At 48.8% G+C, this 22,584-nt stretch overlaps 1 protein-coding gene and 2 long non-coding RNA genes across 8 annotated transcripts in view; 2 read left to right on the top strand and 1 right to left on the bottom strand.

Annotated features, from left to right (window-relative positions):
- The window catches only part of LOC309334791, a 78,380-nt gene that overhangs the window by 48,571 nt on the left and 7,225 nt on the right, over positions 1 to 22,584 (top strand). The window lies entirely within an intron of this gene.
- LOC309335858 lies at positions 1,040 to 2,488 on the bottom strand. Its single transcript, XR_014153778.1, has 2 exons — positions 2,378 to 2,488; positions 1,040 to 1,659 (listed from the first exon to the last, which is right to left on the bottom strand). It is a non-coding gene; the product is annotated as an uncharacterized lncRNA (long non-coding RNA).
- On the top strand, positions 1,657 to 19,138 carry PRR36 (proline rich 36). 6 transcript variants are annotated; one of them, XM_081851122.1, is made up of 6 exons: positions 1,657 to 2,319; positions 8,022 to 8,526; positions 9,024 to 9,105; positions 10,644 to 10,810; positions 11,922 to 14,636; positions 16,794 to 19,137. In XM_081851122.1, the coding sequence occupies exons 2-6, from the start codon at positions 8,106 to 8,108 to the stop codon at positions 17,204 to 17,206; spliced, it is 3,798 nt and encodes a 1,265-aa protein (XP_081707248.1). In that variant the 5' UTR covers positions 1,657 to 2,319; positions 8,022 to 8,105; the 3' UTR covers positions 17,207 to 19,137. The 6 variants fall into 6 exon arrangements, with proteins under 6 accessions (XP_081707248.1, XP_081707249.1, XP_081707250.1 ...); XM_081851123.1 differs by lacking the exon at positions 1,657 to 2,319 and adding an exon at positions 2,456 to 2,610; XM_081851124.1 differs by lacking the exon at positions 1,657 to 2,319 and adding an exon at positions 4,060 to 4,306.

The raw sequence follows: 22,584 nt of genomic DNA, 5'->3' as shown, positions 1-22,584 counted from the left end.
ATTCAGGCCCTGGTGCCTGGTTAGGGTGGGGTGGTGGAACCTCCATATGGCCTATAAAGAATTAACCAGGTATAGCAGCCATATGTGATGAATGTCTCTCTCCTTATCCATTATTGTTGTTGTTATTTTTCTTAAATAATCATATTAGAGCTATTTCATTGTGCAAAGTGCTTTCCAGTTCTTCTCCTCCTCTGCTGTTTCTCCCAATTCATCTAATGAATAGTGGGCTTTATTTTAAAGAGATCTATGTATTAAAATGAAAAGGTTCAGTGGTTTTATATTTTGCAGATACATGCATATATGGAAATCTTTGTTTGGTTTTTATAAAATTAAACAATTATTACATAAGACAAGTCTGATCCAGGCTAAGTTCTGGGGGACTAATAAAGGGACTTCAGGGTGGTGGTGATTAATGAGCACAGCTCACAGTGAAGGACATATTCTGGATGCAGAAAGAGCCAATACACACAGCCATTACGAGTGTTGATGAACTGAGATTCGTCTCCAGTCCTGTTGAATTCTGTACGTGGTAAACAAAAAATTAAAAAACACAGAGATTAGAGGCAAGCAAGAAGCACCCACCTCTGGAATTAGCTGCCACTCTGAAGGCCAGGACAACTCTTCCCATAATCATCCTCACTACTCCTTGTCGGCTAAGGAAAGATGGAGACCACTTCATCAGGCCTTTCTGCAATGCACCATGCAGCATCTAACTCAAGAGCTGCAGCCTGCAAATACAATCGAAATTAGTTTGTCCACCATCAGTGAAGAAGGCCCTAAGGCAAGTTGTAGGTCTGAGCAAACATGAAAGAAAGATCCTGGACATGGGGGTGGACAGTGCTAGATAATATAGTGCTATATTAAGTGTTGCGTTTTCAGCTGATTTTGGAAAGCAGCCCTCAGAATTAGCATGATGTAAAATACAGCAGGGTGTGTAAGCCACTTGCCACTTGGACTCTGCTGCCACAAAGCACATAGGCTGATGACATGTTGATTAAAAGCAAAGCAAAGCAAAGCAAAAAACAACAACCAGAAAGACTTGTGGCACCTTGAAGAGACTCCAATTTATTGCAGCATAAGACTTGGTGGACTAGAGCCCAGTTCATCAAACATATATTCACATATATGTCTATAGAGAAAACAATTGTGAACTGGACCAAAAGGTCATGAAATACAAGAGACCACGAGACAGAAATTCCTGATCTGAATACATAGGATTAAACTTACTGTACTCATAAATTCTAATCCAGCAATTTCACACTGGAGTCCTTGTAAAAGTTTTTGCTGTTGTTAAATGCTGTTGACTTTCAGGTCGGCAGCAGTGTGTCCTGAGAAAATGAATTATCTTCCCACTAGCTTATGCGGCCTTAAAAAAAATGTAAGCATTGTGCCCATTTATTCTTAACTGTGGGTCCTTGCTTATTTGTCCTATACAGACACTAGGAAGGCATTGTTGGCACAGCTGATACCATACGATATTTCAAAAAGTAAAAACCAGGACACCTCAAAAGTTGTTGAGGAAACCACCAAAATTGTTGGGCTTTTTTAAAGGAACAGTTTGGGCTGGTTCCTTTGACAAAATGTTGTGTTCAGTTGCTTTTTCTTCTAGGTCTGTCCTGTAGTAGATCACTCCAGCCTTTCCAATATTGTCTCTTCATTCTGTGGATATTATAGTTTTTAGAACGGCTGAGGCAAATCTTTCGGATGAGATCACTGTCTGAGGAACTGGAACAAATTCTTGTTTCAGAGGGCTACAGTACAGATGATGGATGGGGAGACTGTGGCCCTCGGGAATATCCTCATGGTGCGGAAACGGGAAAGGGCAACAGCAGGCAAGTAAAGCTGTGCAGGCCTGGCTGGTGCTCCTGTCAGTACCACTGCCAGACAGTGAGCCTGCTTGGGGATGGGGAGGGTGGGCCAGTCCGGTCTGCCAGGAGGGCCCACTAAGGGCCCCTTTGACCCAGGCAGGGCCCTGCCACCCCGGGTCGGTTCCCGCTCGAACAACTCTTTTCAGTAAAACCAGTTCACACGTTCAGGTCAGGAGGGGGATATATACGCGCACGTGTGAACGAGCCCCGTGTGTCCTCTTCTAACAGTAGCAGGCTCGCTATCAGCGCTCCGGCAGGCGGAGGGTTAACGCTCCCCCCCCCCCGCGGCTGAATTACTATTAACCAGCTGCCACATGGGCGGGGGCGGGGGCCATAATAGCTGCCGGCGGCGCAGCCGAAGACACAATTGATCCGCGCAGCGCCAGCCTCTCCCCGCGAGAGTGACATCATCCCTTCCAAACCCCAACCGGCGCTGCCATTGGCTGGCCAGGTAATTGAGAGGGGCATTTCTGCTCTCCCTCCCGCCCCGCCCCTTTCCCCATGCCTACTTTGTGCGTCTCTGGCGCTGCTGCCGCCGCCTCCTCCACTCCGCCTTCCTTCGCGCCCTCCGGCCACACACGCCCAGGGCAGGCGCCGCCGCCGCCGGCAGCAGCACCAGCGACGCCCAGGCCGGCCGGCAGCATCCCCTGCACGGAGACAAAAGCCCCCCAGGGCTCCTTCGCTTGCTGGAGCGGCCGAGGAACGGTTGGCTCGGCTTCCCGGCGCGCCGCGAGCGAGCGAGGTAACAGCCGTCGAGGGGGCGCCGGGAGTTCCGGCGGCGGGCGGCCCCTGGCCGGAGCTTTGGGAACTGCGCGCGGAGCGGAGAGGCTCGGGGCGGCCCTCCTCTCCCCCCACGGCTGGGCAGGGCGGGTTGCTTCTCTTCTCTTCCCCCGGTTTCCCACGTGCTGGGGGGGGTCAGCTTATTTGGGGGAAGCGGCGTGTGGGGCTCCGGTGCACATGGCGCCGGCAGGTGCAAAGCGGACCGAGCGAACAGCCCTGATCTGGGGGGGGGGGCGGGGCGGGGTGTTGGCTTTTTTGTTAGGCTGGGCAGTTTTGGAATGGATCCTCCCGGCCAAAGGGAAGACTGGGAGCTGGATCCCAGGCTCTTCTCTGGGCTTCGTGAAGCCTTCGGGGCAGAATCTGCTGTGTTAGCCTGTTAGCCCCGTCCGCTCTCCCTCTCCGACCAACTCGTCACCCTCGGAGAGGGGAGCTGCACACTGCATTTGCTGTACCCGTTGGTGGCTATTCTTGTTGTTGCACTTTCTCTGGGTGCAGTAAGCAGGGCATTTTTTCCTTTTTAAAAAAGGCGTGATGTGAAAGGGTTTTTTTCCAGCAAGCTGATTGAAGCGAGCTAAGGCTACAAGTGCATTAAAAGCGTCGGTACTGAAAAAGCGAGGTTTATATTATATATAAACAAACAAAAACACAAAGCCTCCATAATGTCAGGGGCCACAGGGGGAAGTGGCTCCCATCCCTAAAAAGTCTCGCATGAAACCAGGATGGAGCAATTCCTACGATGTGCAGGCCTTTTCCTTTGTTAAGGGAGGGATTTGCAGTGGTGATGAGCTACCATCTCGTATGAACACACAGCCCCACCCTGTGCTTCTTTGTGAGAGTGAATAGGCTTTCCCTGGTATTGCTGGATGAATCCATTTAAAAGATAAAATGAAATTGAGGCTGCCTTTTTGCAGGAAAGGCAAACTGAACCAAATCTCTCAGCTGGTTATTGGAAGAACAAATGTCAACTATCTCACCGTTCATAGGGTCCCATGTAGTTGACAGTGGACAAAGGGGTTCCTTTCTCCCCCTCCGTCACAGCATACATGTAAAGGAGCCTGTCTCTAAAATGGAGAAAAAAAGTTTGTATTAAGGCTTTGTACTCAAGAGAAATAGCCCCCCCCCCCGAATTAGCTCCTCTCTAGGAAAGAGGCTACCCTTTCAGGAAGAATCCCACAGGAAATAAAGTCAAAAAAATGGGGGTGGGGGAATCCAGGTGACCTAGTGACTTTTAGATGGATGGCTGAGAGATGCAGAAATGGGCTAGTCTATAGGTTGGAAAACTAGGGGCCAGATCCGGCCCAATCGCCTTCTAAATCCAGGCTGCGGACGGTCTGGTGTGTTTTTACGTGAGTAGAATGTGTGCTTTTATTTAAAATGCATCTCTGGGTTATTTGTGGGGCATAGGAATTTGTTCATTTTTTCTAAAATATAGTCCGGCCCCCCACAAGACCTAGGGGACAGTGGACCGGCGCCCTGCTGAAAGCTTGCTGACCCCGGCTCTAGAGGAAAGGCAAAGCCTTTTTGGGACTGAGATGAATGAATAAAACCCTTTAGGGCAAGGTGTATGGACCATTTGCTACTGAAAGGATGTTGCTACAGAAGTGTGCAAAGGAAGGGCAGTGCATGTACACTGAAGGATAAGGAAAATCACTGGTGAGGTAAAGTTCTTCAATTATAAGATGGAAATAAGTTTGGGGAGTATGCATCAAATCAGTTGAGTTTTTAAATGGGAGAGATGTCTGCTAATCTAATCACCTACCTAACCTAACAGGGACGCGGGTGGCGCTGTGGGTTAAACCACAGAGCCTAGGACTTGCCGATGAGAAGGTCAGCGGTTCAAATCCCCACGACGGGGTGACCTCCCATTGCTCGGTCCCTGCTCTTGCCCAACTAGCAGTTCAAAAGCACGTCAAAGTGCAAGTAGATAAATAGGTACTGCTCCGGTGGGAAGGTAAATGGTGTTTCCGTGCGCTGCTCTGGTTCGCCAGAAGTGGCTTAGTCATGCTGGCCTCATGACCTGGAAGCTGTACGTCAGCTCCCTCGGCCAATAAAGCGGGATGAGCGCCGCCACCCCAGAGTTGGCCATGATTGGACCTAATAGTCAGGGGTCCCTTTACCTTTACCTAACCTAACAGGAAGCAGAAGTCATGGATGATTGTGTTGGGGGGAAGATAATGGATTGGGGTAGCTAAGCAGAGGTAACTGTGTCTTTACACACTGATGCTTCTAGATCCATCTCCCTGGTACTTACTTTGTGTAATTAAAGCAGATCGGCAAGGTTGTAGCTGGGGAATGTAATGGCCATCTCCAAAACCAGAAGATAAATTATAGGCTTGCTAGCAGAGCTCTTCCTCCTGGGACAATAATTGGAACAAACAAAAAAACAAAAGTGAATGGGTGACTGTTGGAATGATCTAACTCTCTTGCTTTGGGGGCAGGTGTGATGGGGGTGGAGGGGCTGCAGCCCCCTTGCACTTCTTATGGCTTCAAGGAAAGAGCAGAGGGGGGAGGGTTGAGTGTCTAATGTAGCTGGAAAGTTTGAGAGAATGTGCAGCAGCTAGAAAAGAAGCAGGTTTTCCCATGGGCCTGCCTTGGGCTCAGATGTGGACTGAAACATATGCTTTGCAGCTTTGGGTGATGCAGAATTATAAACATGCCAGGATGTTGCGGTGGGTTATAAACAAGATATTTGAGACAACTGAAAGGTACTCATGGTGGGCAGTAGAAGGGTGGGGAAAAGTGTAAATACAATTTGGGGCAGGGTGTGTGTAAGAGAGATTTCAGAGAGTTCAACTGTAGCATGAACAACACTTAGCTCTGCTGGGTTTTAAAATGTCAAGTTGTATTCATTAACAAAACAATATGGAAAATAAAAATTAGAGGCTGGTTATGACTTATAAGTTAAATGGCTAGCTTCTGTGATACTCCAAGGAACTGCATATGCAATATATGCATATATAAGGGAATTTGGAGGGTACACACTTTCAGCAAGCAGAAAGTGAAACTGAAACTTGACCATGCAGGAGACAAGAAGGTCAGGAGAAACCAAAGTACAGTATTAAAACAAAATGACCTCTTAAGATAATAACAGGGTGGGAGGGCAAAAGTTTCCTATCAGAACTGTTTGGCAATAGCTGATATTGACTGGGAAGGTTATTTACATGGAGAGGTGTTGTGTCAAGTGTGACTTAAGGGGTTGGTCCCATAAAGTTCATTCTTGTTGCATTGAACAAATGTGCTTTTTGCAAATATGGTGCTGTTTGTGCATCTTTCTCTCCCACATCAAACAATGGGTTAAAAGTTAACCATTCTTTTCAGCATAGGAGTGGCTAAATGTCCTGGATGTTCAGTTAGGGCTTTAAAACAACCAGCTGAATAAGCAAATATGGGTGAAGACTCTACCCATAGCTCCCTCATTGCCTTGTGCTCTAAGAGCAGAATGGAAATGACCCTGGGAACTGCCTTTGTGATCTAATAGCTGTCAGCAGTCATTGAAGCTTTCTGCATATGGCTTCTCTAGAGTGGGCAGAAGGTAATGTGATCTGCTGGTGGACCATTGGGTGCCCTAGGATATAGGTGTTAGAGCCTCCCAAGTCAGTGGGTGACTTGAGACCTATCTAACTAAGTCAGCTCTGTCAGCTCATGGGCAGCGGGCAAAGTATTCTGTGACACTTATTGCCTGGGAAGACTGTGCAGAGGCTGCCAAGGGCCAGTTAGTCTTTTACTTCCTGCATAGAAAAATAGATCATTGGTAGTGTCAAATTTGGACCACGTGGCTTGGCAGCTCTCCTCTTGTCTTCTGCCCTCTCCCCTGGAGAGGAGTGCTATCATTTGTAGCCTCTGCAGCCACAGTTCATCACACTTCTGCTCATGTGCAAAATTACCACTGGCAACAAGGCTTGGTTGGTCCCAAACCTGCTGTGCAAACTGCATCAGGTGCACCCAAGGTTCTCATAAGGGGAACTCTCCCGACCTGGTGCCCTCCAGTTGCTTTCGGCTTCAGCTAGCGTACTGTGCTGGCAGGGGTTGATTTGTTGGCGGAGGCTGCTCTCGTCAAATCAGCCCAAGATTCAGTGCATGGCAGTTGCATAAGGCCTTCAGCTCTTTTGTATGCTACATGCCAATCCTGGATAATCAATGTGGATAAACCTTGCATTTTAAATAGGCTCCAAGCAAGTGTGTGTAAGAGTGAGGCATTTTCTGAAACAAATTTGAATCTTCTGTTTTGCTGTTCACCTTGTCTCAGAGGCACTTCAACTTTCCCTATAAAGTTTTGAGTCTCTCCTCAAAGTCTCTCCTCAAAGTCTCTCCTTAGAGTCTCTCCTTAGAGGCAGGAATTGAACTGTCTTCAACAAATCCCTTAAAAAAACAAACCCACCCTCCAAAGCTAAGACATGTTTAAAATAACTCCCTCTCTTTGGTCATACTGAAAAGGGTTTCGATAGGAGATCTAATTATCTAATTGTATGGCTCTGAGCTGCCTTGGCTTTGCGGGGTAGGATTTATTGTTGAATATAAATTTCAGCTACAGTAGTGGTTGTAAATTTTGTAGTGATCTTTTAAATGCCTTGACAGTCCATTGGATGCCATCTGGGAAGGGTCCTCCTTTCAAGTTATACTCTGTCTTGGCCTGTCCCTGCCAGCTGCTCTTCCACTGATATGTCAGTTGGGGAGGCACAGGGAGCAGAGCATGGTGAGGAATATCAGGTTCTCCTTCTGCTGGTGGATTTGGTTTTCTTTCTCACCACATCCCCCAAGCTTGAGTGCTCTGTGGTTTAGATGGAACACCTTTTCTTCTTTTCTTTTTTTGCTGGGAGTGACGGAACCCTTGTTGCAAAGTAGACAGCTAAAATAGTTGCCAGCCATGGGCAAATGCTGCTCTCTGGGCGGCAATGTTCCTGATTTGTCAATTTGCTCTACAAAGGGGACTGCACAGTGGCAGAAATAGGGCCAATCTAATGAACAACACAACATTGGCCTTGTGACTCTAAGGTGGATCATAGCAAAGCAACTGTTGCTTGACTGATCTGACTTACCAGTAAGACAAGGGAGCTGCCACTATGACTTTGGCATCCCTAGAAAATTAGTTTCGTACTGCGTGGATTTTCATGCTTTTCCTTGCAGTCCACCAACGTAGAATCCACCTCTCTGAAAGCTTTTGGCAACAAGCTGCAGATAGCTTCATGTGACTAGATGGCCGCATATGAATGCTTTTGTGTATATAGTCAGTGCTGGCTTTTTGCATCCGAAGCAGCTAGGTTCAGCTTGCTGAACTAACGGGATGTGAGAGTCATCTGCAATACTACACACACTCCCTGCAGAGCTTCATTGGGGTGGGGTTCCACACAAAGTGTTGGTGGTCCTCTTTTTCAGGTCGCAGGTGAAAACGGAGCCCTGCACCTGGCCTAGCGGTTCAGAGAGATACAGACAGCCTGCCCAGTGCCAGTCGGTGCGAAGATGGATGACAATGGCGCTGCTGGCGGAGACCCAGCTCCACGGCTGAATGGCGTGGCAACGGCCAGTAAAGGAGCCCGGGCTGCCTGTCCACCTGCAGCAAAGCAAACACCCAGCAGGAGCCCTCGGGCTCCAGTGCAGGTCCCTGGCAGGAAGCAGCCAGGAGCCACTACAAGTCGTCCTCCTACAGTTCCTTGCAGTGCCCCCAGAATGCTCAGCAATGGAGCAGCCAGGAAGCCCCCTGTGTTGCAGACGAAGCAGCCAGTGGCCAAGGCCAGTGCTGCCACCAACCTGTCTGCTAAGGGGGCAGTGAAAAAGGTCATGGGGGACAGACCCAGCGGGCCAAAGACTTCAGAAAGGATCGGTCAGGAGAAGGAGGTACAGCAGAAACCCACAAAAGTGGAAACGCAGGTGACGGCTTCAGGTATGGATTGCCAGCCTAACTCTTCAGCAGGGGGTTATTAAAGCTGTGCTAAGCCCCTTAAGACATTGCATGGCACCTTTGAGGCTTGTTCCTAGACATACTTGTCTAAAGAAGGCTGTGATCTGGGCCAGGTTCTCTCAAACACAGCTTAACTCAGTGGTAACTTCCCATATACCCTTCCTCCCCAAATTGCGCCAAATTTTGGGAACAACATGGAACTATGCAGCTAACTGAAGGGTCCTTCCTCCCTGCCCCCACCTAAAACCCCCTAGTAATTCCCCCCCCCTCCCCAGGTTTCCACTTGTATACCTTGCAAATATGTGCACAGGCCTGGCTGTGATAATCACTCACCATGTACTCAAACCTGGTAGAGAAATGAGGTTCCAGGAGACTTGATAGCTCTTTCATGCTTATCCAGCTAGGGTCTTCTGATAGTTTGTTCTGTGCTTTAATCAGCTGTTTGCTTAAGGCAAGTATCTTCTTTGCTCTTTCTGTAGCACCAAAGGCAACTTCCATGAAAGTCAAGAAACCTGAACAGACAAAGCCCGCCAGGTATGGAACGGAGGAGCGCAGGGAGCTGTGAGTCAGACCGCTGGTCCATTCACCTCAGCATTGCCAACACTGACTGGCAGCATCAGTTCAGGGTCGCAGGGAGGGATCTTTCCCAGCCCTGCCTGGAGATGCTGGGTATGGTACCTAATACAGTATGTGCAAAGCATGTACTTCTGTCCCAGAGGCAGTCCTAGGAGGCAGGCCAGGCTGAGAGGGTGACTGACCTGAGTCCAGCACTGTCCATGGGCACCACAGTAGCTATTTGTCATCCTAGTGCAGGTGTGGGCAACCTTTGGCCCTCTGGACGTTGCTGAACTACAACTCCCACCACCCCTGACCGTTGGCCATGCTCGCTGGGCCTGATGGGAGTTGTAGTTCAGCAACATTGAAGGGCCCAAAGGACTCGTGTCCTAGTGAGTGGATGCAGCCCTGCTTCTGTTAGAAGGAAGTAAGAGAACAGAGGTGCAGAGGACAGTGGGATGTGGGTCTGTTATGTGATGAGTGATTGGCGGGGGGGGGGGGCTGCCAGCTTCTTGAACACCACCATAGCAACGACAAAAAACGTGCACCTCCCACTTAACGATGCATCCCATAGATGACCACATGTACTGTTTTTGTGGATCTGCTGTGAGTCCTGCCTCTGCAGTCTCTGAATAGGGTGCACTTAGTAACAGTGCAGCACCTGAACCAACTCGACCGAAGTGTAGTTTCCATTCTGATTAAGGAAAATGTGGCCCACAATCGCCTTGTGTACAGTGCTTCCCCCACTGCACACTGGAGCAGGCAGTTCTCTGCTAAAAGCAATGGTTACTGAAGCAGTATTTTGAACTGTGCTGGCAAGTACTGCAGAGGCTGCCCTGCCTAGAGTAAATACCAGTTTTGGTGATGTGCCATACTTTACAAAAAAGGAATCAGTTTAATCATCTTCACTCTGCCACCTCTTCAGAAATGAGTGGTCCTCTTAAGGCAAATCTACAGGCAGAATTTTGCCCCATCGACTCCTTTGGGGCAGTCTGTATGGTGTACCAAAAAGAAAGCAGTGGGCAGAGAATAGCAGTTGTAGAGGTAAATTTACCTACTTTTAATTTGCTTTTATGCATTTCCTCTTTTAATCTTGGAAATGCCTGGAGGCAAGGCCTGGAGAGTCGGGGGTGGGGGTATTCTCCAGGAAGGTTCTGCGTTTCCCCAGGGCTCTGATTTGCATGTTGTAAACAAGTGGAGGAATGGGAAGCACAGCTAATTTTATGTTTCCTCTCCCCCCCCCCCCGCCCCACTTGCTTTGAGGATCTGAAGCTGCTTCAGGCCCAAGGAGCGGCTAGAACGGAAGAAGTGATCTGATTTTTGTAATCTATTTTTTATAGCTTTCTCACTGGAACACTTCTCTTGACGGCTGGCATTTGTCAGGGATAACCTTGCCACTCTGGTCACAGCTAATTGCCAAAGACTTGGAAGTGCTGGCATTTGTGCCAACGCACCAGCATGCTGGCACCAATGGCCTCTGTGAGTTCGAAAGGCTTGAGCTACAGTCTCTCTCCCCTGCATAATCTTGTTGCTTTCTGTTTCAGAACTTGGTTGCCAGGGACCAAGAATTCAACTGCATCAGCCCTAAACAGACCACCAGCCAACAGCACCGCAGCCAATGGCAAAGGTGTGGGGAAACCTAAGCAGGCAGTGCCAGCTGCTGGTCAAGCTGTAGTAGCGCAGCAGAAAAGCAGTCCGGCTACACAAAGAGGTATATGTGAAGATACGTAGGTCCTATGTGGCTTATGGGAAGCCTTCCATAGCATAATGCAGAAAGGGAAAAGTTCCACTTTCTGTGGAATCTTGGACATGTATAGTTGGGGGTAACAAGGAATTGAGGAAATCTTCACAAGAGTACACAGCATATATGCAACTCATGAAGTGGGCTCAAGTCTATGGGCTTTTCCACACTTCCCCTTGTCCTGCTTTGTTAACCTGGGGAAAACCCCTCTTTAGCGCTGTCGGTGCAAACAGCAATCAGGTTTTCTTCAGACTGCTATTTGTTCCTATTCCAAGCTAAAGAAGGGAAACTGCTCAGACCCATGCTTTCTAGGCATGGGACAAGTAGGCATCATCACTTTTGCTGCATCAGACTAACACAGCTGCCCCTCTGGAAATTGAGACATTTATATAGCACTTCTATACACCCGCGTAACAGTATCTAGTTTCAATCCTCTGAAGATAGGTTGGCATTTCCATGTTGCATGCCTCCAGCTGAAAGCTGCTTGCTGAAGCCCACCTAGTGAGTTCATAGCAGAAGTGATATTTTAGTTAGGGGCTTTCTGAGAGTGAGAGCTGCTACCTTAGTTGGGGGACTATACATTCCACCAGCCTTCCTCAACCTGGTGCCCTCCAGAGGTTGTTGCACTTCAACTCCCATTGGCACTAGGCAGCACAACCAGTGATCCAACACGGTGGGAGTTGCAGTTCAACATCAGATGGGCACCAGGTTGGGGAATCCTGCATTGCATATCTGCATTAAACTATAGCTAATGGTGCCTTATTTCAAAGGGGGTTTGAGGTGACCCAAATTCTGGCTCCATAAGGCAAGGGATGCGGCAGTTGGAGATCCCTTTAGGGTAGGGAGTGGTGCATAGCGAAGCATTCCTAGTGATGGTACTGTGGCTTTTATGTTGTTTGGTATGAAACCAGTTGGCAGGTATAAAATGGGTAAATGTTTATGGCTTTGGAGCAGAATTGCAGCTGCCATGAGAATCAGACCTTCGGCTGCTTAAATCTTCCAGCATGCATTGACGCATGTTGTGAGAGGCTCAGCTTTGGCAATCGCTGCAATGGACTTAAAATACTATTTCTCATTCCAGATGCTTCCAGAGCTGTCGCGACCTCAAAGGCCAAGCCTTCAAGATCAAACCCTGCTGTGAAGATGCTGCCTGCCCCCTCCAGGCACCCCAAACTCCCAAGCTCCAAATCTCAGTCCGAGCAAAACCTCGGGCAAAGGAATGCGGCCGCCCTTCCGAATACCAAGCTTTCCTCGAAGAAGTTCTCGGAGTCCACTAAGCCCAGAACTCCTGCCAAGGCGGCTGGTGGGACTTCGCATCCGCCCACGCCACAAAGAGCTGCTTCCTCTGCTTCCAAGGCTTCTCCTGCCGTGGGCAGTCCAGGCAAGAAGCCCCCCAAGAAAGATGCCCTTCCTAGCCAAGAGCAGGCCCCCTCTCCAAAGAAGGTCCAGAAGGCCAAGGAAGGGCATGCCATGGTGGTCACTGGTGAGGCAGAAAGCATCTCCATAGAGGAGGCAGGGCCCATAGAGCAATTAGACCCTGCAGCAGAGGTAGAGACTGTTTCCTTGCTAGACTCCCAAGAGGCAGTGTCTGAGACCTTCAGGGTGGAAGCAGTGGCGATTGAGCAGTTGGAGCCAGGAGGCTTGGAAGGGGAAGACTGGGCTGCATATCCCAGCATGAAAGTGCTAACTCCAGCCGCTCTTGAGGCACCCCTGTCCTCGCTTGATCAGGAAGATGTGACGGTCTCTTCCTCTCCCACCGAGACGCATCCAGCGGTCCTTGTGGCGCCTCTGGCTTCGTCTAGCCCACAAGATGTGACGGTCTCTTCCTCTCCCACCGAGACGCATCCAGCAGTCCTCGGGGCACCTCTGGTCTCTCTGCCTCCGCAAGATGTGTATCATGACGAGATACATGATTTGGCTGCCTCTGAGGTCCTGAATGTCCCTGGTGACGAAATACTGGGCTTGCAGGCACCTTGCACTTACGAACCATCCCTTCCTGTTGATTCGGGGCTTGCTTCCCAAACTTCAATGCTGGAATCTTCCCAGACTAGGCAGGCAGGCACAGACTCTGAGTACTTAGAGGAGCAAGTCTTTCCGCGCCTTGATGTTCCAGTGGCTGTTGAGCAGCCGCACTTACTGCTTGAGGCAGAAGAGCCTTGTGAAGGCATAAGCCACCTCTCGTCACCTGGCACCCCGGTGTCCACTGGGGAAGGTGTCCCCATGCCAAGCTGTGTAGAAGGATTTCATTCTCCCAGGTCCTTGGTTCCAGATTTTGGGTTGCTTGAAGAGGCCCAAACTGCCAAACCTCTGGCACAGACAGCAGAGGCACCGGAGGTGTCTGTCCTCACAGCGGAGCAGCCCTCCTCGTTCAGCCAGGCAAGTCCTGCCCCGGAAACTATGGCAGAGCCTTGGGCAGCCGAACATGAAGTGGATGAGGTCCTAAGCCTGCCTCGTAGCCCAGAGGTGGAGCGGCAGGTGGACAGGGCCCCACTGGAGGCAGAGACTGAGAGGCTGAGGAGAAGCCCGCTAGAGCTTGCAGTTGAATGTGGTGACGTAACACAGGAAGTGGTCACTTCTCCACAGGCTCCACACACAGCTGCCATTTATACTGAAGATGTACTCCTGGAGTCTCCGCATGCAGCAGAACCTTCTGTAATTGGTGAGTTTGTTGAGGACCAGGCCCCAGTCTCTCTCCAGACCCCTGAAAGCTTGCTTCCCACAGAATTTGTTGGAGAGCCTTCTGTAGCCCACACCGACCCGTGCAGTTGTTTGGGTGGACATCCCACAATTGGAGGCCCTGTGGATGATGGTGGTGGTGGTGATGATCCATTGCTCCTGGAAATGTGTGTGGGTAACCTGAACCAAGAGGAGGCTCCTGCCCCGGGGGAAGCTCCAGGCTTCTGGCCCCATCTCTCAGGGGAGCTCTCTCCGAGCGGTGTGGCTCAGGTGTTGGTGCACAAACCCCAGACTCTGCCCCTGAAGAGCCTTGAGCTGCTGCAGGAGCCTCCTGCCCAGCTCCCCGAGCTCCCAGACTTGCTGCTGAGTAGCACAGTGCTGACCACGAGCCAGTCTCCGGAGAAGGGAGGCTCCTCTTCAAAGTCCAGCACTTTAAGTGGACCCGATTTGGCAGGCAAGAGCAGCAGCGAGACCAGCACCCCCGAGGAACTGCTGGACTATGACAGCAGCTCCGGGGTGGAGTCCAAGTCGGAGGAGAAACTGGAGCAGACCTGCCACCAGCTCCTGAGCCCCCTGGAGGACCTGCCCGGCGAGCTGGACCTGGGCATCCACATGGAGAAGGGAGACGATGAGGCAGAGACCCTGCCTGCTGACGAAGTCCTTGGCGACCCGCCCACTGAGCCCACCGTGTCCTCCGAGGAGGAAGCCGAGCTGGACGCTGATCTCCTGAATGACCCAGGCTTCGCCAAAACAGCCGTGTGCCTGTCGACTTCTTTCCCGGGCAAGCCATCCTTGCCCCACTCCGTGGAGGAGTCTGACGAGCCGGGCTCCGGCGACGCTGGCACTGAGACCCCGGCCTCCACCAACTCTGCCGCCTCTTGCGATGTCTTTGGCGCCTTCCACCTCCACTCCACCGACAGCTGTGGGAAGAGCCCCGGCCTCTCTTCCCTCGAGAGCGAAGAGGGCAGCAAGGACCAGCTCCCCAAAGAGACCGGCAGCAAGGCCCCCGTGGATTGGGAGCAGCATTCCTTGCAGGCCTCGCCAGCTCCCCAGAAGACGCCTGGAGGGCAGGGGGAAGAGTCATCCCAGCCTTCCACTGCCACTTATAGCTTGGCTGCAGGTAACGTATAGAGGAAACCTGCCTTGTCTGTGTCAAAAGTGCCAACCTGTGGTATCTCAATGTGCAATAGTACCCTGTAGGGAAGGAAGACGGCCCCTCTCCTTCCATGTGCACCTGTTCCATCTGTGTTTCTAGCCAAACAGGCATACTTTTTTTTGTCTCTTTGTGTTTGATACCTCTCCCCTCCCCCAATCTCGACAACCCCTTTTCTTCGCGGGAAACTGTGTGTATTTTAGCGTGTTTTCTGAGAAGGGTAAACTTCTTAGTCTTGATATGTTGAATAAAGCATCACTTTGTCTATCTGATCTGGCCTGTCTTGTTTTTCCAGGAGATCTGTTCCCTACCGTTTTGAGGTGGGGGGGTTGGGGGCTTGGAGAGAGTGGAGAGCCCTAACTGAACGCGGCTGTAAGTGGCTTTGCTTCCGAGATCTCACCAAGGACAGTCCACGTATTTTTCAAAGTTGCTCAGGTGTTAGGGACGCAGTGTGGAGCCCTGTCATTGAGAGCTGCCTCTTGTGTGCTCAATTAGCCCAGAAACCTTGGTTGGTTTTGCACATGAACTGGGGCAAATCTGACTGGCATATTGGCAGCAGTGAATCATGGGAATATTTTGCAGAGCTGGGTAGAATTTTAATCCATCAAGGTCAATACACTTTCCTAGCCTTGTTCAGCAGCCCTTGAGCCTAGTAGTTGCTTCCTAGTGACCTTGGAGCCTCCCTGTTCCTTGAAGGTTATTTTTCTTTATGGGATCCCATCACTATTTGCTTCTCTCTCATGAACTGGATGAAGCCCTGCCAAAAAAAGGCTCTGCAGAGCATTTGGTGGGGAGGGGTTATACTTATGGCAATCTTCAGACTAGTCTTGCAGGCAGCTCCCCTAAAGTGAGTCTCACCTTATCAAATATAAGAGGAATTGAAATTTGAGCAGGCCTCTTCTAATGCAGCTGGCAGGGAGGAGAGCTTTCTAGAAATGGGACTGAATACCATGGAAGAGGGAAAAACCCACTCTGCTGCTCCAGAGGCCTGGACTAGACCTAAGGCTTAAGTAACAGGAGAAACCTGTTGATGGCAAGGACCAGTTAGGCAGCAAACCCAATTATCTAGGGGGATGGAGGTCTTTGAGCAGAAGCTAGGCAGCCCTCTGCTGGAGATGTTTTAGCTCAGAAATTCCAGCATCAAGCAGGGGATTCTGTGGTCCATGAGGACCCCCCCCCCCACTATAGTCCTATGAAGTTGGCTAAGGCAACTGATCTAGGCAAACCAGCTTTGTTATAGTTGTAATCTTGGAATATGATACCTTAACCTTGTGACCTTCTGTAGGGTGGTAGGAAGAGCATAGGTTGATCTCTTTAGAAGCGATAGGTGTAGTGAAATGGGGGAGTGTTCAAACTAATTGCCATTCTAGAGGGAGCAAAATATGTTGAAATCCTACTGGACTAAGCAAGGTCACATGCCAAAAGATACCGTACTTGGGTCCCCAGTAAGAATGATTGGGTGTTCTGTTTTGTCAAAAGAGAATGGCAGAGCTGACTGGCAACTTAACTACAACTTCCTTGATGGATACATCTTTCTGCTGCTGGTTGGCTTTTTAAGTAAAATGGTCAACCAGGACTCGCGAAAGTATAGATGCTGCTGAGAAGAAATAACTCTGATTTAAGAACTAGCTTAAGTTTTATAAAGCCAATGAAGTTAAGAATTAATTGCCCACCTGCCCAACCTGTCATCTTGAGAAACTCGGGAATGGCTGTCTGACAGGGACCATGAGTGAATGGGGAGTTGCTTGGGAATCCCAAAAGGCAACCCTAGCCAGGTCCCCATGCAGTTCTTACAGCTGTTGTATGTCCATTAAGCTGGCCCCATATCTGGATGGGACAATACTAGAGGGAGACAAAGTAGGGGACCTGAACAAAAGGGTTCTGCACAGCCCAGGCATTGCAGTGGTGGTGGGTTCAGTCAATAGATAACAGCAACCTTTGAAGGCAGCTCTTGCCAGGCTGAGAAGCATCTCAGGTTTTCTTTTTAAAAAGAAAAAAGTAAACCCAGGCTCTCTTCCCCTGCTCTCCTGTTGTGTTCTTCTTGTCTGTTACTTCCTCTTTGTTCGTCACCACCCCACCCTGAGGGCCACTCTTTCCAACCCAAGCTCCTTGCCCTGTTTGTAGGTGACAATGGGGCTGGCCTGCCCTTCCCCTGGGGACCCTGTCCATCAGAGATCCTCTCCACTATCTATGAAGTGGAAAGTGGCGCTGAGACTCCTGGCCCGGAGGAAGAGGACGGGAGCCGCCATTTGCGCGCTGCATCCCGAGACCAGGCTCTTCACCTAGGAAGCATCCAGGCCACAATGGTGCAGCAGCTGATCAGCCGGACGCTGCTCTTCTCAGCGGAGGCCCCTTCCGGGGCAGCTGGTGGGAAGGGGGCGCTGAGCAGCGAAGCAGAGATTGGCAAGTGGACCGAACTGATCTCTCCTCTGGATGAATCGCGTGCCAGCATCACTTCTGTGACGAGCTTCTCCCCAGAGGACATGTCATCCCCGCACGGGGACTGGACTGTGGTGGAGGTGGAGACCTTCCACTGAATTTGTTTCCTTGGAAATGGAAAGTTTCCCTTGGGCATTTTGACTTGTCTCCCCACAACACCCTTCCCCTTAGGTACGATCCAGCCGTTCCTGTAGAGACTTCAGAATCTAGTGTTAGCCAACTGCGGGGGTGTTCCTCCTCCCCTTCTGATCTCTTGGGCAGCTAATGAGAAACACTATCTGAGATGATTGCTCTATTGGCTTTTACTGTAGCTTAGCCACTGTTTTTGCCACTTGCCAGAAAGTGCAAATTTTGAGCTGCTTTTAGCTCACTGGACCCCCTCTACATTTTGTTTGGGTTTTCAGTGATATGGGGCAGCTTCTACACTTGAGATAGGCCTGTGCAACTTCGCCTGGTAAGTGCTGGGGGGGGGACCACACCCCTTTGCTTTTGGTTGACATAGCAATACTTTCTCTACTTGGCTGGGGGCTTCCCCGAGCCATAGATAAGCAACTGTCTGATACAGCTACTGATGTGGCCTTGGAGTTCCACATGGATTTATTGGCAATTAATGGCTACAAAGGCTGGCAGACCTTTCCTAGGTTGGCAGAAAGTGTTCACGTGCCTCATTTCTCATAGCTGACTACAGATACAGGGAACCCTTCTAAAGCAAACTGCTTGCTCTTGGGAGAAAGGTGTTTCTACCTCTTTCCCCTGAAAGAGCAACACATGAAATTGCCCCTCCAATGACATAAGGGGGGGGGGAGCATCTACAAGTGAGGAGGAACTGCTCTGTCTTTAGGCATTTCTGTACTTTTCAGGAGCGGGTCATGCCCCAAGTTTCAAAGTGTGTGTGTTTGGTGGGAGGGCTTGTGCTGGTATGTGGTTTGCCATCTTAAGTGCCCATCAACTTGGTTTTTTTTACATAGACATCTGTACCCTGTCCAGGGGAAAGGATAATGAGAATCTCTTTGGGAATTATTCTGCTTGGGAATTGTTTGGTACAGGGTGTCTTCTTCCTGGGAGCTTGAACCCAAAGTTCAGCAGTATAGAGAAGTGGACAAGATTGCAATGCCAATGCCTGTGCTATTCTGTCTCTCAATATTGGCACAACAGTAGCAACCTGCAGGTTTCCTATGGTGCTTTGCCATGCCCAGTGATTTCCTTTCTTTGATGATGGACAAATGCAATTGACACTTTTTACTGTGGGGCTCTGCTGTAACAGACTTTAATGGCGATGAAACACTGCATCTTTTTTTTCTAGTAAAGGCCTCCTAGCATTTGCTGGTATTAAGTGGGACAAAATTACCGCCTTTACCCCACATGCCAGTTGTGGGACACCCATGTCCCATCACAGGGATTTAAAGAATAAAAAAAAATCTCCTTCACCTCCGCATACTTGGGCACGTAGCACAGGACCACTTGCTAGAGAAACTCTTGAGCAGTGCAGAGGTAGAGATGCCTTTGACGCGTTACTTTCCTCCATTTCTGCCTGCTACAATGGAGATGGCAGAATTTAGGATTCTTGAGTCAATTACCTTGAGAGATTAGTGCTGCTAGGGAAATGTTACATGAGTTGGAGAAGCTTGTTTTCTAGGTAGGGACAAGGCGCCCATGTTGGTTAGCCCTGCCTTGCTTGTAGGGCTGAAAGTGCCCAGGCATTATGAATTGCTATGGCGGAAGTAGCCCAACTGTGAAACCTATCATCTGCATGACAATATGGTCCTTCTCTTCCATGCCTTCAGAAATGGTTTTCCTCTTGGTAACTCTTGTCCATGCAGCTACATGTGCCTTGAATGCAGGGTTTGGGGGTATCTCTTACAACTCGATGGAACTGTAGCTTTGTGTAGTGATATCATTGGAAATGGAGCCTTATTAACTGTAACAAGGTGTGTGGTTTCCCGCCCCCTCTCCTGAAGTTTGCATGTGTGTGACTGCTTTTGTAATGTAGCACATTGTTGGTGATAAATTATGATAGATTTTTCTTAGTTTCTTAAAATAAAGATGAACTTGAGTTTCCGCTGTTGTGTCCATGTTTCAAAATGGGGGGGGGGGGCCTTATATGTTCAGGATGTAATATATTTATTTCCTCAAAATAGGTTTCAGTTCTAATACAATTTTGCGCTTGTGGTGAATTGCTTTCTTCATCTTCCCTAAAACTCTTTCCCTAGCAACTTCACCTTACTATTGGTGCCTAGACTGGTTCCTTGGATGACATGCTGCAATGCAGTTCCATGTCAGGCCTGAATCCTGTATCCAGCTCCAAATTCTACATTTGCAGTGTACATTTAAAAGACCTGCATATACTGGACAATGGTTTGGGGACCTGCATGATGGGTGCAAATTGCTTCAAAATTAGGTACCAATTCAGGCCTGGATAAGAGATTTAACCATTTGAACTGCTAGCTCTGTACTCTTCGCCTACCCTTATGAAGCATGGGACAGGTGGCATCTTCCTTCTGTTAATGGAACGCTCTATTATTGTAACCACAACAAAATTGGTTGTTGGTAATGATGGTTAGCCGGTTCTTCTGTGTGCTCAAGTAAAACTACAAAGTAGAAGCTGCTGGCACAGTTCTGCTGTGTCTATTATGTCATCAAAAGGATATGGATGGGCTTTAAAAGATGCAGTCTGCACACAGTGGGCAACACCAACACATTCATCTCTAGCCCCTGTACCTTAAAGCTTGGCTGACAGGTGCAGCTGCAGTTTGCGTACTGAAAGAGACTTTTATTTAAGAGCTCGCAACTGTTCCTGCTGTAGTTCACAGAATGATTTGCTGTAGCAAAATGACATAAAGGGATGCATGTTTACCTTTTAAGTCCCAATGACTTAAGTGGCACCCTTAGGCTTTTACTCAGGAAATATTTGGTGGAAGTCAACATCACTCTTTCAGGTGTTTGGATAGAATCATTTCCCTCTCCTCCTGTGTACTATTCTGGGAGTTCTTCTGATGCACACACACCTTGCCAAAATAACCAATTTTTGGTTGTGACATGGTGTGCAGGGGCAAGCTTGTGTGGTGCTTCTGCTGAGGGGCTGGTTAGGTAAATCCCGTCCATTGAAATTTATCAACCAATCTTAGTCACAGTCATTAATTCCAATGGGTGTGCTCTGAGTGACATGTTGGAATGGCACACTAAGCGGTCTCAAAAGTGTCCTAGCAGCATATATTTTCCCTTGAGTTCCTGTGCAGATTCTCCAACCTACCTACATCCAAACCAATACTATAAAAAATAAAAAAATGCTATACCAAGTATGCAGTTCTATTTGTAAGGTGTCTATCATAGCCTACTTTCCATAATTTGTATTTGTGCAGCTGGGCCCCCTATACCTTACCCTAAAAAAATTGGTTGTAGCAGGATTTCCCCCAGGCTTAGTTCCATTTTATTTTTTTGCTTTTTTGCCATTCCCAAGACCCACACAAACTATTATTTTGTTCCAAGGAATACAGGCTTTGCCTGGGCAAGGAGTCCTGTTATGGTTGCTTGCCATGCAAAAAGTCCAGTTCAGCATCTTATAAACAGATGCAAGCGTAGTGGATTGATCAAATGGACCCTCTTATGGGAGCCAGGAGTTATTATCCTTTAAACCAAAAGCCTCTGATCTTCCCTCACCCCATTCCCATCCTCAATATGCAGTTATGTTACTGAAGTCCAGCACAAAGCGCAGCATGCAATCACTTCTCAGGAAGAACGGAATAATAATTGTGAACTCGACAGTGACCTAATCTGGAACTCCCTACAGTGGCTACCAAGTTGAAAGCAACGAAGGATCAGCACAATGGGAATTCAAAGTCCTTTACTATTTTTTACTGAAGCAGAATCTTTCTTTACACACAGTTATCAGCCACAGAGCTGTTGCTTTCATTGTAAATCATCTTGGGGGGGGGGGGGGGAATCAATCCTAATTTATTATCTACTCCCAAAGGTACATTGAAGTCAGAATGAGGAACATAAAGACTTCCATGGCCTCAGACAGAGTCCATCCACTTCAGCATCCTGTTTTTGAGAGTGGCTAGACTGCCAGCTGGCTGTCAGAGGTAGACTGCCTCTGAATCAGGTGTGTCCATTTAATTTATCATGGCAAACAGCTAGTGCTAGAACCTGCACTGGAGCCAGTGGCCATCACATACAACAGCCTTCCATCAGCTGGATGGAAGCATAGTTTTTTAAAAAATCTGTCCTTGGTCTGTTTGTCAGGGGCGGAAGCATGGCCCGTATGTAGGGAAGAGATGGACTCTTGCCACAACACACACAATTCATCCCTCCCCTCTTCCATTTAATTATAAAGCTTCAAGTATTTTGGCCTTTCCTCAAAGTATTTCAGATGCTTCATTGCTTTGGTTGCCTTTTTGTGTGTGTGTATGCTGCAGGACAATGCATCAGGTCCCACCATTAGCCCCGAGGTTAAATACTCATAGCTAAACAGGAGCAGCACATTATTGTTTTAAAAGATCAACTTCTGGTTGTAAGCACCACAAACATTGATACCTCTAGTATGCCAGTCCTGAATGAATTTGTTCTGTAGGGATGTTCATCGTTGACAACCCAGCTGCTTTTGGGTTAGTCTCAATTAAAATGCCACATAGTGCTGAAAGTAACTAACAATCCTGTACTCAGCTGTAGGTTCTACTCACTTTGACTGAGCTTATCCCACGGTAAGCAGGTATAGAACTACAACCTAAGGATCCTCAGAGTGTAAGAGCATCTGTAGGGCCTAAGATACTGGTGCTGCATTACGGCTTCCATCATTCCTGGCCATGCTGGCTGGAAGCCCAACTTCTGGAGGGCCACAGGTCCTCCATCCATTTTAAGTCAAGGCAGCACATTTGGAAACAGAACAGAGGACATCCGAGGCACCCGTACTTATAGCTCAACCACTTGTAGTCCCAAAGTTGGACAGCTGCATCCCATGTTAATCAGCAAATGCTAGTTGCAATCACTTATTCAGAGGGAAATCTGAAGAATTAATAGGAAAGTTGCAAAGTCCGTTAGAAGCATGTATTTTCTTAATTATCCTCTCTCCACTTCTTTCAGGTGGGTATGTGGGCTTGGATTGCATCACCATTTCCAAGGAGAAGCCCATGAAATATCAAGAATTTCCTTGATATTTCAACCATACATCCAAGGCATCACTGATCAGCAGTTTGAGGAATGACCACTTTGCCAGAGGCCTAGTTGGTGAAATGGCCCTAGAATATTTCCCACTCCCTGCACCCCCATTCGCTTTTCACCACCTGTGACATTGTTTCTGCAGCAACATTGGGTGCTAGACCACCCCTGCACCATGATTGAAATTAGAATTTTAAGCAAGTTTAGGGAAGTGTCTGTGATTCAGTCTCTGAATAAGTTAAGTAACTGTTATGTATTCAATTCAGGTAGAGCAGAGCTTTCCAAACTCTGTGTAGCGACACCTTAGTGTGTTAATGTGTTG

Source organism: Podarcis erhardii (genome assembly GCF_964252035.2).
Source record: "Podarcis erhardii genome assembly, chromosome: 2".
Lineage (NCBI taxonomy): Eukaryota > Metazoa > Chordata > Lepidosauria > Squamata > Lacertidae > Podarcis > Podarcis erhardii.
Note: the sequence above shows the minus strand (reverse complement) of the source record. Positions and strands in the feature narration are given on the sequence as shown.